Raw genomic sequence first — 14913 nt, 5'->3', positions numbered from 1 at the left:
CCTGACCTTAAAAACCTCTAAGGAAGGAGATTCTACCACCTCCCTAGGTAACGCATTCCAGTGTTTCACCACCCTCTTAGTGAAAAAGTTTTTCCTAATATCCAATCTAAACCTCCCCCACTGCAACTTGAGACCATTACTCCTCGTTCTGTCATCTGCTACCATTGAGAACAGTCTAGAGCCATCCTCTTTGGAACCCCCTTTCAGGTAGTTGAAAGCAGCTATCAAATCCCCCCTCATTCTTCTCTTCTGCAGGCTAAACAATCCCAGCTCCCTCAGCCTCTCCTCATAACTCATGTGTTCCAGTCCCCGAATCATTTTTGTTGCCCTTCGCTGGACTCTCTCCAATTTATCCACATCCTTCTTGAAGTGTGGGGCCCAAAACTGGACACAGTACTCCAGATGAGGCCTCACCAATGTCGAATAGAGGGGAACGATCACGTCCCTCGATCTGCTCGCTATGCCCCTACTTATACATCCCAAAAGGCCATTGGCCTTCTTGGCAACAAGGGCACACTGCTGACTCATATCCAGCTTCTCGTCCACTGTCACCCCTAGGTCCTTTTCCGCAGAACTGCTGCCTAGCCATTCGGTCCCTAGTCTGTAGCGGTGCATTGGATTCTTCCGTCCTAAGTGCAGGACCCTGCACTTATCCTTATTGAACCTCATCAGATTTCTTTTGGCCCAATCCTCCAATTTGTCTAGGACTTTCTGTATCCTATCCCTCCCCTCCAGCGTATCTACCACTCCTCCCAGTTTAGTATCATCCGCAAATTTGCTGAGAGTGCAATCCACACCATCCTCCAGATCATTTATGAAGATATTGAACAAAACCGGCCCCAGGACCGACCCTTGGGGCACTCCACTTGATACCGGCTGCCAACTAGATATGGAGCCATTGATCACTACCCGTTGAGCCCGACAATCTAGCCAGCTTTCTACCCACCTTGTAGTGCATTCATCCAGCCCATACTTCCTTAACTTGCTGACAAGAATACTGTGGGAGACCGTGTCAAAAGCTTTGCTAAAGTCAAGAAACAATACATCCACTGCTTTCCCTTCATCCACAGAACCAGTAATCTCATCATAAAAGGCGATTAGATTAGTCAGGCATGACCTTCCCTTGGTGAATCCATGCTGGCTGTTCCTGATCACTTTCCTCTCATGCAAGTGCTTCAGGATTGATTCTTTGAGGACCTGCTCCATGATTTTTCCAGGGACTGAAGTGAGGCTGACTGGCCTGTAGTTCCCAGGATCCTCCTTCTTCCCTTTTTTAAAGATTGGCACTACATTAGCCTTTTTCCAGTCATCCGGGACTTCCACGGTTCGCCACGAGTTTTCAAAGATAATGGCCAACGGCTCTGCAATCACAGCCGCCAATTCCTTCAGCACTCTCGGATGCAACTCGTCCGGCCCCATGGACTTGTGCACGTCCAGCTTTCTAAATAGTCCCTAACCACCTCTATCTCCACAGAGGGCTGGCCATCTCTTCCCCATTTTGTGATGCCCAGCGCAGCAGTCTGGGAGCTGACCTTGTTAGTGAAAACAGAGGCAAAAAAAGCATTGAGTACATTAGCTTTTTCCACATCCTCTGTCACTAGGTTGCCTCCCTCATTCAGTAAGGGGCCCACACATTCCTTGGCTTTCTTCTTGTTGCCAACATACCTGAAGAAACCCTTCTTGTTACTCTTGACATCTCTGGCTAGCTGCAGCTCCAGGTGCGATTTGGCCCTCCTGATAACATTCCTACATGCCCGAGCAATATTTTTATACTCTTCCCTGGTCATATGTCCAACCTTCCACTTCTTGTAAGCTTCTTTTTTATGTTTAAGATCCGCTAGGATTTCACCATTAAGCCAAGCTGGTCGCCTGCCATATTTACTATTCTTTCGACTCATTGGGATGGTTTGTCCCTGTAACCTCAACAGGGATTCCTTGAAATACAGCCAGCTCTCCTGGACTCCTTTCCCCTTCAAGTTAGTCCCCCAGGGGATCCTGGCCATCCGTTCCCTGAGGGAGTCGAAGTCTGCTTTCCTGAAGTCCAGGGTCCGTATCCTGCTGCTTACCTTTCTTCCCTGCGTCAGGATCCTGAACTCAACCAACTCATGGTCACTGCCTCCCAGATTCCCATCCACATTTGTGTTTTCCCAAGCTATGACGGGTTGGAAGGATGCTAGTAGGAGATGATTATACACCTTTTCCATGTCTACCCCTGCTGGGTAGGAATTTAGTGCTTTTTACTGGGCAAAGTGGGAATCCATAAAGTCCAAAGTGGGAGCAGTCTGTAACTATACTTTTATCATGTGGCCAGGAGCATTCCAAGCAAAGGATCTCCACACTTCCAGTGCTTGCATGCGTGTGGGTGTGTAAACAAGAGATGCTAGTTGGGTAGTCTAATTTTAAGGTTATTAACACATTAAACAAGAGCTTCAGAATAGAATGTCAGGAGCTGCCGAGCTTGCTTTGACTTGCTGCAAGTTCCGGAGACAGGCCTGGAGAGGCAAAAGAAAGCAAAAAGGGAGGGGTTGTCTGTTAGTCAGTTCTCCTGTGCAGAGCCCAGTGAGGAGATGGAGAGTTACCCTCTCCTGCATACCTAAAGTTTGGAGGTTGCAAGAGGGCTTTGTGGGAGAATTTCAGGGGGATTTTCCCCTTCCTAATACACTGGCTCAGGACTGTGTGAGGGGACACTGTACCTCTTGTGACCCACAGCCAACTCCCCTGCAAGCCTTAGGAGGTTCATGTAGGGCTCAACGCCATGAACCTCGGTAAGCTTTGCCAGCCCCCGGTGAGCATTAATAACTTCATGCAGGAATATGTGGTACCTAAGGGTCATTTGTAGGGCCCTACCAAATTCATGGTCCATTTTGGTCAGTTTCATGGTTGTAGGATTTTAAAAATAGTAAATTTCATGTTTTCAGCTTTTTAAATCTGAAATTTCAAGGTGTTGTAATTTTAGGAGTCCTATCCCAAAAAGGAGGAAGGGGTGTGTGTGTGTGTGTGTGTGTGTTTGTGGTGGTGGGGGGGTTGTGTGCGGGTGTGTCTTTGTGGTACTGCTACTCTTACCCAACAGCAACACTGCCTTCAGAGCTGGGCAACTGGACAGTGGCGGCTGCTGGCTGGGAGCCCAGCTCTGAAGGCAGAGCTGCTGTCAGCAGCAGCACAGAAGTAAGGAAGGCACGGTATGGTATTGCCACCCATACTTCTGCGCTGCTGCTGGCGGGGCGCTGCCTTCAGAGCTGGGAACCTGGCCATCAGCCATCACTCTCCGGCCACCCAGCTCTGAAGGCAGTGCAGAAATAAGGGTGGCAATACTGCGATTTCTTCCCCCTCCACCCCCCCCCCCCCCAATAACCCTGTGATCCTTCCTGCAACTCCCTTTTGGGACCCCCAATTTGAGAAACGCTGGTCTCCCCTGTGAAATCTGTATAGTATAGGGTAAAAGCACACAAGTCCAGATTTCCCGGCGGGAGACCAGATTCCATGGTCTGTGATGCATTTTTCATGGCCATGAATTTGGTAAGGCCCTACTTATTTGGGATGGGGACCCTGATGAGTTGCCTAAGGTGGTGGGGTTTGGTGACAAACCACTAAGATTTTGGGAGGGCTGATGGCACTTTGCTAAGTGGGGCTCTGTTGCCATGTACCACCTATGGCAAAACCTTCTCTGCTCCTGGAAGTCATGAAGATTGCCCTCTGTTCTGCTTTTCATGCTTCCCACAATGCAGTTCTTCACAGTCTTAGGTTAGGATTAGTTAAAAATTAAACGGTAATATAAAAGTACCTTGTTATGGTTGAGTACCTGTTAGTAAGGCTATGATTTTGGGACAGCTGTCAGTGTTCATGGTAATTGTAAATTTGAATAAAGTTAGTCAACCCTTCCTTCCCTTCCAAATATTGCAATCTGGCCCACGTGGTTGCAGGACCACTCAGGTTTGGTGCGTCCACCCCGTGTGGATGGTGACAGGGTGCCGGACCAAAAAATTCAGCTTAGCCTTGTGGGAGAGGAGCTGCCACTGTGGGGGGAGTGTGGAGAGAGCTTGCTGTCCAAGCCACCTCACATCCCCATGGGTCATCTGCTTTCCCCCATTTCTGTGACATAAGCCTTTTTTCCCGCACCTCTGTCATGACCTTTATTAAAATTTCCATGAAAAAATCATAGCCTAGCCTATCAGTAATTTGAGTAAAAATCTTTTGGTGTTTTACTAGCTTCTTTTTGAAAAATTTTTACTTGTTTTCTTGTAACACCTTTAAATCTCAGACAAAATAACTTTCAAGTTGATGATCCTTTTTAAAACATGCATATAATCTGAATGTACGTTAACATGGCCTTTAAAATTATGTAAAGATGACACTCTAAACAGTCATTGAAAAAGTGAAGGTGGTTTTCACACTGTACATACCACACAGACTATGCTGACAGCTTGTGCCACATGCTCTCAAAGAAACTGCGGAACCACCTGATCAACATCTTCTACAGCAAACGGAAAGATTAAGAATGAGCTCTCAAAACTGGATATTCTCATCAAAAACCAACCTTTCACACACACTTCCTCGTGGCTGGACTTTACAAAAACTAGACAAGCCATTTACAACACACACTTTGCTTCTCTACAAAAGAAAAAGGACACTAAACTATCTAAACTACTACATGCCACAAGGGGCCACAACGGTGGTTCCCTTAACCCACCCAGCAATATTGTTAATCTATCCAAGTATGGTCTTAGCCCAGCAGAAGAATCTGTCCTATCTCAGGGCCTCTCCTTCTGCCCCTCCACCCCCACAAACATGATACAGTTGTGTGGTGACCTAGAATCCTATTTTCGACCTCTGAACAACACACCTCTGAACAACATACCTCTGAACAACATACTAACCCACAGAGACCTTCCTACCAAGACTACAAAAAGAAGGATTCTAGGTGGACTCCTCCTGAAGGTCGAAACAACAGACTGGACTTCTACATAGAGTGCTTCTGTCGACATGCACGGGCTGAAATTGTGGAAAAGCAGCATCACTTGCCCCATAACCTCAGCCGTGCAGAACACAATGCCATCCACAGCCTCGGAAACAGCTCTGACATCATAATCAAAAAGGCTGACAAAGGAGGTGCTGTCGTCAACATGAATAGGTCGGAATATGAACAAGAGGCTGCTAGGCAGCTCTCCAGCACCACTTTCTACAAGCCATTACCCTCTGATCCCACTGAGGGATACCAAAAGAAACTACACCATTTGCTCAAGAAACTCCCTGAAAAAGCACAAGAACAAATCCGCACAGACACACCCCTGGAACCCTGACCTGGGGTATTCTGTCTGCTACCCAAGATCCATAAAACCTGGAAATCCTGGACGCCCCATCATCTCAGGCATTGACACCCTGACAGCAGGATTGTCTGGCTATGTAGACTCCCTCCTCAGGCCCTATGCTACCAGCACTCCTAGCTATCTTTGCAATACCACTGACTTCCTGAGGAAACTACAATGCATTGATGATCTTCCTGAAAACGCCATCCTGGCCACTATGGATGTAGAAGCCCTCTACACCAACATTCCACACAAAGATGGACTACAAGCTGTCAGGAACAGTATCCCCGATAATGTCATGGCAAACCTGGTGGTTGAACTTTGTGACTTTGTCCTCACTCATAACTATTTCACATTTGGGGACAGTGTATACCTTCAAATCAGCAGCACACTATGGGTACCCACATGGCACCACAGTATGCCAACGTTTTTATGGCTGACTTAGAACAACGCTTCCTCAACTCTCGTCCCCTAATGCTCCTACTCTACTTGTGCTACATTGATGACATCTTCATCATCTGGACCCATGGAAAAGAAGCCCTTGAGGAATTCCACCATGATTTCAACAATTTCTATCCTACCATCAACCGGACCAGTCCACACAAGAGATCACTTCCAGCATACTACAGTGCTAATAAGCGATGGTCACATAAACACCACCCTATACCGGAAACCTACTGACCACTATTCCTACCTACATGCCTCCAGCTTTCATCCAGACCACACAACATGATCCATTGTCTACAGCCAAGCTCTGCGATACAACCACATTTGCTCCAACCCCTCAGACAGAGACAAACACCTACAAGATCTCTATCAAGCATTCTTACAACTACGATACCCACCTGCTGAAGTGAAGAAACAGATTGACAGAGCCAGAAGAGTACCCAGAAGTCACCTACTACAGGACAGGCCCAACAAAGAAAATAACAGAATGCCAGTAGCCATCACTTTCAGCCCTCAACTAAAACCTCTCCAACGCATTATCAAGGATCTACAACCTATCCTGAAGGACGACGACCCATCACTCTCACAGATCTTGGGAGACAGGCCAGTCCTTGCTTACAGACAGCCCCCCAACCTGAAGCAAATACTCACCAGCAACCACATACCACACAACAGAACCACTAACCCAGGAACCTATTCTTGCAACAAAGCCCGTTGCCAACTGTGTCCACATATCTGTTCAGGGGACACCATCATAGGGCCTAATCACATCAGCCACACTATCAGAGGCTCGTTCACCTGCACATCTACCAATGTGATATATGCCATCATGTGCCAGCAGTGCCCCTCTTCCATGTACATTGGTCAAACTGGACAGTCTCTATGTAAAAGAATAAATAGACACAAATCAGACGTCAAGAATTAGAACATTCAAAAACCAGTTGGAGAACACTTCAATCTCTTTGGTCACTCGATTACAGACTTAAAAGTCGCAATATTACAACAAAAAAAAACTTCAGAAACAGACTCCACCGAGAGACTGCTGAATTGGAATTAGTTTGCAAAGTGGACACAATTAACTTAGGCTGGGATGGGTCATTACACAAAGTAAAACTATTTCCCAATGTTTATCTCCCCCCCGCCCCCCCCCATACCTCAGACGTTCTTGTCAACTACTGGAAACGGCCCACCTTGATTATCACTACAAAAGGTCCCCCGTTCCCTTCCCCCCCCCCCCCCCCCCCCGGTAATAGCTCACCTTAAGTGATCACTCTTGTTACAGTGTGTATGGTAACACTCATTGTTTCATGTTCTCTGTGTATATATAAATCTCCCCACTGTATTTTCCACTGAATGCATTCGATGAAGTGAGCTGTAGCTCACGAAAGCTTGTGCTCAAATAAATTTTAGTCTCTAAGGTGCCACCAGTACTCCTTTTCTTTTTATTGTACACTTGTTAGTGTTTACACCTTTTGGTTTGTGGTTTGACCTTGACAACTCCTGAGTTAGTCAGAATGACCTCTAAAATGTACAGATTAGCCGCTGCCAACTTCTGTCCAGACATTTTAAGAGGTAAATGAGGTGTAACTATAAGCTGACAAGTTATAGACAACTCGTTTGCTTTAAGTAAGGTGAAGGTGAACATTTGACTTCAAAGGTGTTTAATTTTTAAGTTTTGACCTTATTTTGGTAGACCAATGAAGGCTGCTTATAGAATGCATAATCAGGATTGCAGGAAATCCTATTAACCAATTCTGGACTGTTTGCTTTTCCCTGAAGGTAAGCATCTGCTTGGAATGCAATAGCAGCAAATTGCGTGGATTGAAACGAAAATGGATCCGCTGCTCAGCACAAGCAACAGTCTTACATCTAAAGAAGTTCATTGCCAAAAAACTTAATCTTTCTTCTTTTAATGAGGTAACGTTTTAGCATAAGAGAAAATCGCACTGTAAATAAAAAGCTTGTAGCAAGTGTATGAAGCTCACTTTTTAAAAGCAAAGCTTTTCCTTGTAATCTTGTTCTTAGAGAGAAACTGAACAAACCACTTTAAGATAAAATGTGATTATTGTAGTAGGACTAAAATAGCTTTTTCATCTGAGCTGGATCAAGGCAAATCTGTAGCCTTTTTATAAAAATATAAAGGCAAAATATGAATGTTGAAGCACTTACCTCCTTCCTTCCCCCAACTTAATCCCCTTGGGTTTCAGCCCTTGTTGGTACTTGGGCTAGTAATATAAGCCACATGGCTTGTCTAATACTTTAACACCTTTTTCCACATCCAGTTTTAAATCATTGTCATTAAGGTAAGCTTTGGCATAGGCTTCCACTAGTGTTATATGTTTATATGATCATGCGTGTAAGAGAAAATGGAGAATTTCACCCCAGTGCATAGGGCCAGTGCCAGGCCTATCCACCACTGAAGTCTTTTTTAAGCCATATAGCTTAAGTGGTCCATAGCCCTTGTGTTGCTCTTATGCACAAGGATGAATTTCACCCAAAGTATAGGGTCAGCATGTATCCAACATAAACTGGGGGGACTGCTGGCTATGCTCCTACGTTTCCTCGCAGGTTGATCATGCTTCCAAAGTGGAAAAACTAGGAGACTGTGGGTCACTGGGAAGCCATTTGGTGGGGGGGGGGGGAAGAGAGGTGAATGAAGAAGTAGGAAGAAAAAGGGGGTCATCATCTTCCCTCTGATCTGCCCCATTTCAGATTGTAAAACTAGGACACATTATTATGAAGGGCAGCAGCCATACAAACAGTCCCATCCTCTCCTCGCACAATCTAGTACTTACTCTACCATGTCCTAGCCCAAAGGACATACCACCAGTTCATTCACGGCCTCATTCCCAATTGAGTGTTGCGTTGGTATTCAGCCCTGCCAACTCCTTGTCTGTTTCCCAGCTCAGAACCGCCTTTCTGCTCAGAAATACCCCTGTCCCCACTTATGCACACCTCTCTCCTCTTCCTACCTAACCTCTCCACAGCTCTGAAACATCCTCTCCCATGCTCAGAATACAACCTACAAAAACAGCCAGCCTTTCGGACTCTGAACCCTTCCCCTTCCTACCTGACCACAGCCACTCTCACCTGGCTCAGAAGTCACCCACTCCTTGCACCCCCCAGTGTGTAATCTATCTACCTACCTCTATTCAAAATTATTGTGAAGGCTACTTTTACTTAAAATAGAAATTGTCAACTGAAACAGCTTCACTTGTTCATGTATATAACAAGAGAAGACCACCTGTACTCTTGTTATGATCACCAATTTAAAAACTTATTTGGGTAGTGTGAAGGAAGGAACATGCTTAATTTTATTGGCTCTTACTTGTATTTATAAGTGGTCTTTTCCCCTGTGTGGTCGCATGGAGTTCTCACAAAGGGAAGTTGCATTCCTGTACCAAGTGAAGAATAGACTTAAGGACTGAAGTAATTGCACACTTAAATTATCACAGAGACACTTACTAGTTCTTACATCTTTTTACTAGGATGTTAGTTTTCAAATCTGCAAAAAGGTACTGTAGCCAATGTTAATTTATATAAAACGTAGTCCCTGTGTGGAAGAGACCAGCCATTAAAAATACAGCTTCCAACCCAGGTTGTCATCTGCCATATGATGCCTAGAGAGACAAGGCGGGTGAGGGAATATCTTTTATTGGACCAGCTTCTGTTGGTGAGAGAGACAAGCTTTTGACCTCAAACAGAGCTCTTCTTCAGGTCTGGGAAATGTATTTAGCTGTGCCACTCTGAGTACAATGTGGAACAGATTGTTTAGCATGAGTAGATAACACACATTTCAAGGGTCCATTCAAGGTGAAAGCCACTTCAAGGTAAAAGCTCATCTCTCTCACCAATAGAAGTTGGTTCAATAAAAGCTATTCCCTCACCCACCTTGTCTCTGTAACGTCCTAGGACCAACAACACTGCATATGACAATATGATGCTAAACAGTTTTCGTAGCATGTCAAACAGGATAAGCTGTCTTCACATGAGACTTGGAAGGAAGTAAAGTTTGTACAGGTTTTTTAAAAGTCCTGATGATGGTTTGGAGTTAGGGGAAGGTGTCAATATCACATAAAGTGTCAGTGGATCAAAAAGTTAGGGTCTACATTATGAAACATTCCCATGGTGGACTTTCATGGGTTGAGGATGTCTTTCAACATCCAGAAATCAGAGAAGAGACCTATGTGCTCTCTCCTTTAGGACTGAAAGTTTTGTTTCACACAGTGTGGGAAGCGTTAGGATTTTTCTGTTGTCTTCAGATGATTTTGGACATGTTTAACATGACTTTTATCCATCTGCATTGTCTTGTCACAGAAGTGTGTTCTGTGTGTCTCTTAATGAATTTAAGTCTCTCTTCCTTTTCAATCAGCTGGATATATTATGCAATGAAGAAATTCTTGGCAAGGACCATACGCTCAAATTTGTAGTTGTCACTAGATGGAGATTTAAGGTACGACACAACTGCTTTTTCATAAATTCACTCATATTTAGAATGAAAATTAAGTCATTAACCTGGTTATAGAACAGAGTTCATAAAGTATCTATTGTACACAGTTTTATACCTGCAGTAACTTTAAAACTGGCTAAAAAATTGGTTAAAAGTCCATCCTGGTTTAGGGGCAAAGTGAGGGCAACAACTCGAAATAAAGAACAATATATAACAACTGGGGAAAAAGGGGCAAGTAGATAGCTATCAATATAAATTAGAAATTATGAAATGTAGAAAATTGGAGAGGGAAAACTAAAGACAACAGGAAAAAAATCCATGGCTGGCGAGGCTAAGGACAGTAGGTTTTTCAGATAAATCAGGAAAAAGAGAAATTCTAACAGTGGTATAGGCTCTTTACTATATGGAGATGGTGCAAATGTTAATAATGCAGAAAAGGTAAAAGCGATCAATTTATAGTTCTGTATTTGGAAAGAAGCAAGATGATACACTTGTGTTACGTGACGATGATGAACTACTTTTCGGTCCATTGGGAATTGAGGGCATTAAGGATGCTAGGGATGATGATGGTAATAATTGGCTCTTATATAGTACTTTTTATCAGTAGATCTCAGTGTTTTACAAAGCAGATAAGAAACATTGTCCCCATTTTACAGATGGGAAAACTGAGGCACATGGAAATGAAGTGACTTACCCAAAGGTCATCCAGCAGGCCCAGATAGTGTGAACCAACTAAGAGGGTTGGTTCAGGACATCTCTGGGTTGCTGGTGCTGTTTATTATTTATATTACCATAGCACCTAGGAGCCCTTGGAATAATGGGGAAATTCCGGGAGATGAGACGAGTTTCTCCACAACTGGAGATGGGACACTTGGTGGGGTTGGCCATCGCTCTGAGGTGGTTCCAACAATCCTCTTTCTCAATGCCCAGCTGGTGTCTTGCTCACATACTCGGGGTCACACTGATTGCTAGATTTGGGGATGGGAAGGAATATTGCCCTAAGTCAGATTGGCTGGGACTTTGGGTTTTTTTTTGCCTTCCTCTGCAGCATGGGATGTGGATGCCTGCTGGGCATGACTCACCAGATCCATTCCCTGCCATTGCAGGGGCTTCGGGCATTGGTGGCACCTTGGTCTCTCATGTTCTCTCCCTGCGGCACACAATAGTTTAGTTTCCTGAGGTCTGGAATGCTTTGGTCTAACTAAAGTCTTCAGCCTTAATAGAAAAAGACGAAAACTAATGGCCTGTGGTATGCAGGAGGTCAGACTAAAAGATCTCATGTTCCCTTCTCGCGTGAAACTATGCATATTGGCAAAACATCAGCAAAGGACAAGCAGGATGACGTGGGTAAATAGCCTGACATCAATCCCAGGCAAAATAACGGAGAAGCTGATACAGGATTCAAACAATATAGAATTGAAGGATGGGAAAATAATTAATGCTAGCCAACATGGTTTTATGGAAAATGTCTTAAGCCTGATTTTGTTTTTTGACCATTACAAATTTGGTTAATAAAGGTAGTTGCGTAGGTGTAATATTCTTACACTTTTGTAAGAGGTTCAACTTAGTACTACACAGCATTCTAGTTTTAAAAATTTGAACTATACAATATCAACAAAACACACCTTAAATAGATTAGTTGACTGACAGATCTCAAAGTAATGGTCAATAGGGAATAATCATTGAGTGGGATGTTTTTAGTGGGGTCCCCCAGTGATCAGTACTAGACCTATGCTATTTGGTATTTTTATCAAAGATCTGAAAGCGAGTATAAAATTATTGCTGATAAAATTTGCAGATGACACAGATTGGCCAGGTAGTAAATAAAGATGAGGCCAGAGCAGTCATACAGAGCGATCTGGATCGCTTACTAAGCTGGGCCCATTCAAACAAATTATATTTTCCAAAACCAAAGTGACACATCTAGGAAGAATGAATACAGGCCATACCTTCAGAATGGGGGACTGTATCTTAGGCTGCAATGACTCTGAAAATGATTATGGGGTCGTAGTGGTGGACAAGCAGCTCAGTGTGTGCTCCAAGTACGATACTGTGGATGTGATCCTTGACCACATAAACCGGGGAGTAATGAACTGGAATAGGAAAGTGATTTTACTTCTATATGTGGCATCAGTGTTGAAAAATTGGAAAGGGTGAAGAGAAAAGCTATTAAAATGATCTGTAGGTTGGAAAAAATACCTGATGGTGAGACTTAGAGCTCAATCTGTTTAGCTTATCAAAAATAATATTGAGAGGTAACTTGCTTATAGTGTAAAAGTACCTTCATGGGTAGAAACTGCTGAGTACTAAAGGGCTTTCGAAGCTAGCAGAGAATGACATAACAAGAACTAGTGGCTGGAAGTTGGTCAGACACATTCAAATTAGAAATAAGACACATTTTTAGCAGTGAAGGTAGTTACCTTTGTAGTTTGTTCTAAAGGTTAAGTGGTGGATTCTCCATCTCTTCAAAGCACACTGGATGTTCTAGTTAGGCTCAATATACAGCTAACTGGGTGAAATTCTGTGATCTGTTATACATAAAGTCAAACTAGATGATACGTGGTCAGTCCCTTCTGGCCTTAAAATATTAATCGATAACATATTTTGATGAGTTGATTGCCTATCACATAGGAGGATTCATTTTGCTTTTGCTTTTTAAATTAGCTCATTATTTTATCTTGCAGAAAGCACCTCTCCTGCTACATTACAGACCCAAAATGGACTTGCTGTAAGAGACCTTTATTGTCCTTCTGGACAGCGTTTTTTGCAGAGACTATCATCAGGCACCTTCTTAGTGCATCACTTAACTCACATGTGACACGAACCAGCAGAATTGTTTTGGAAGACTGTAGTGCTCTCACAGCCAACCAACCTTCTGAATATTCTTCTGGAGATGTGTTGCCCAGATTTCTGGACAGAAAATATTTATACTTTTTTTGTACGAAAGAAATAAATCACAAGAGGACACTACCAGCACTAAGTTTACAGATCCTGAAAACACTTCACAGTTCCATGTAGCTCAACTTCATTCATCTCTTTGCTGCAGTTCCACAAAAATAAGTTAAAACGTAGGGGTTTAAAGGTTGTCTTTGACACCAAAATTACCTTTAGTTACTTTCCATCTTTTGAAACTTCTAAAGCCTATTTTGAGATATTCTGCAAGGTGTTCCCGTCTTACATAGTATGCCTCAGTTACTTTGGCTTTCATTGAGCCCTTTGAAGAGCATTGAACGTACCTTATGATTATAGAGACTGGTGATATTTATGCTGCATTAAAAACTTCCTAAAAAACTAGGCATCTGAAAACTTCATGAGTTTCACACAGTGCTTGATCTCATTTTATATTTCATTAATGTTTTGGCATCCTCTGCATGTTTTGATGAGGCTAATGAAAATGAGTTTACTTTTTTAACATGGCCCAATATTTTGCTGTGGCATAAATTGCATCCGATCATAACACACAAGTACTCAAAGTGCTAAATTTGTGAATTTTAAGGTAGACTTGTCTTATACAGTAAGGGCTTGCAGAAATTTATTTTTTCTTTACGGAGAATGTTTTTTCGCTAAATTTGTGGTTAAATAGTGGTTAAAGCATTTTTATTTTGAGAAACACCCCATAGAAACATTACACAAGTTTCCATTTCACTGGTTTAAAAATTCAGCTGTTAATTACTGACCAGTTCTAGATTTCCTTTAATGGTTTCCTTAAAAAGCCATTGTTTTCTTTAGTGTCATCATTAGCTATCTTGGAGGTCAGACTAGATCGTAGCAGTACCTTCTGGCCTTAAATGTATTAATCTAGATTTTGTGTTCAGCCTCGAGAGATGCAGGACACTATGTCATCAAGTCCACGCTCAGATAATGCTTAGAGGGGTGTTAACTAAAAAAAAAAATCTTGAAAGGCTTTTAAAAATAGGTGACTTAAAAAAAACTGTTAATATTGGTTGAAAGTGATTTCTGCAGGCGATATACTGTATAACATAATAAAAATATTAAATGTTAAAATGTTTGACTGGCATGGGGGATTGTAAGATACTGAAAAGAGGGTGTGCAGTATGACACACTGGCAGCTGGAGGTTATTACTTTCTTTTTAAATGCTCAGGAGGGAAAGTTCCCCTGTCAGCTGAAAACCAGTTTTGTATACATATTATTAAACCCTTTTATTCCTCCATAAGGCAAATCTCACTGGCTAACATAAGCATTATGCCTGTTGGCACCACCCTACTCCATCCAGTTGTGCTCCTCTGCCCTGCAAGAAATCATTATTTAAAATTAGATTTAACATCAGGAAGTAAATCCTGAGAAATACTGGCTTATCCAAACATGTACACTCGCTTTTCTCCTGGGTCTGAAAGAAATCCACCGCCTTCCCAAAACAGCATGTTCCTGTGTGCCTCCTTACACGTACTTGCCTGGAGTCTGCTGGTCCTCCATTTGACTCCTCTCTTAGTTTTCCTACTGCCACATTTGTGAGAGGGAACACAATCTCACCTGTATATATTTCAAAACAGCGTTATAAAGCTGTGTTCTTTTATTTTTATTCATAATCGTAGAGGTGAATGAGGAGGAAATCAGAATGGGTGCAAATGGAGAAACAAGGGAAATCTACTAGACTAGTAGGAGTGCCATCTCTGCAAATCTAGGGCGGGAGAGATGTAAATGTACTTGGACCAGGCAAGACAACTTCACATCTAGGCCTTGGAGGGTATGGG

The 14913-nt window shown here is 43.0% G+C and overlaps 1 protein-coding gene across 18 annotated transcripts in view; it reads left to right on the top strand.

The window, feature by feature from the left end:
- Nucleotides 1-14104, top strand: part of PCGF3 (polycomb group ring finger 3) — a 108707-nt gene extending 94603 nt beyond the window's left edge. For all 18 annotated transcript variants that reach the window (XM_073345792.1, XM_073345797.1, XM_073345787.1 and 15 more), the window contains 3 exons: nucleotides 7530-7667; nucleotides 10123-10203; nucleotides 12885-14104. In XM_073345792.1, coding sequence (XP_073201893.1) covers nucleotides 7530-7667; nucleotides 10123-10203; nucleotides 12885-12932 — 267 coding nt within the window. In that variant the 3' untranslated portion in view covers nucleotides 12933-14104. The remainder of the gene's footprint in view (nucleotides 1-7529; nucleotides 7668-10122; nucleotides 10204-12884) is intronic.
- Nucleotides 14105-14913: the final 809 nt, after the last annotated feature.

The sequence above is a fragment of the Lepidochelys kempii genome, chromosome 5, assembly GCF_965140285.1.
Source record: "Lepidochelys kempii isolate rLepKem1 chromosome 5, rLepKem1.hap1, whole genome shotgun sequence".
In the NCBI taxonomy this organism is placed as follows: domain Eukaryota; kingdom Metazoa; phylum Chordata; order Testudines; family Cheloniidae; genus Lepidochelys; species Lepidochelys kempii.
Note: the sequence above shows the minus strand (reverse complement) of the source record. Positions and strands in the feature narration are given on the sequence as shown.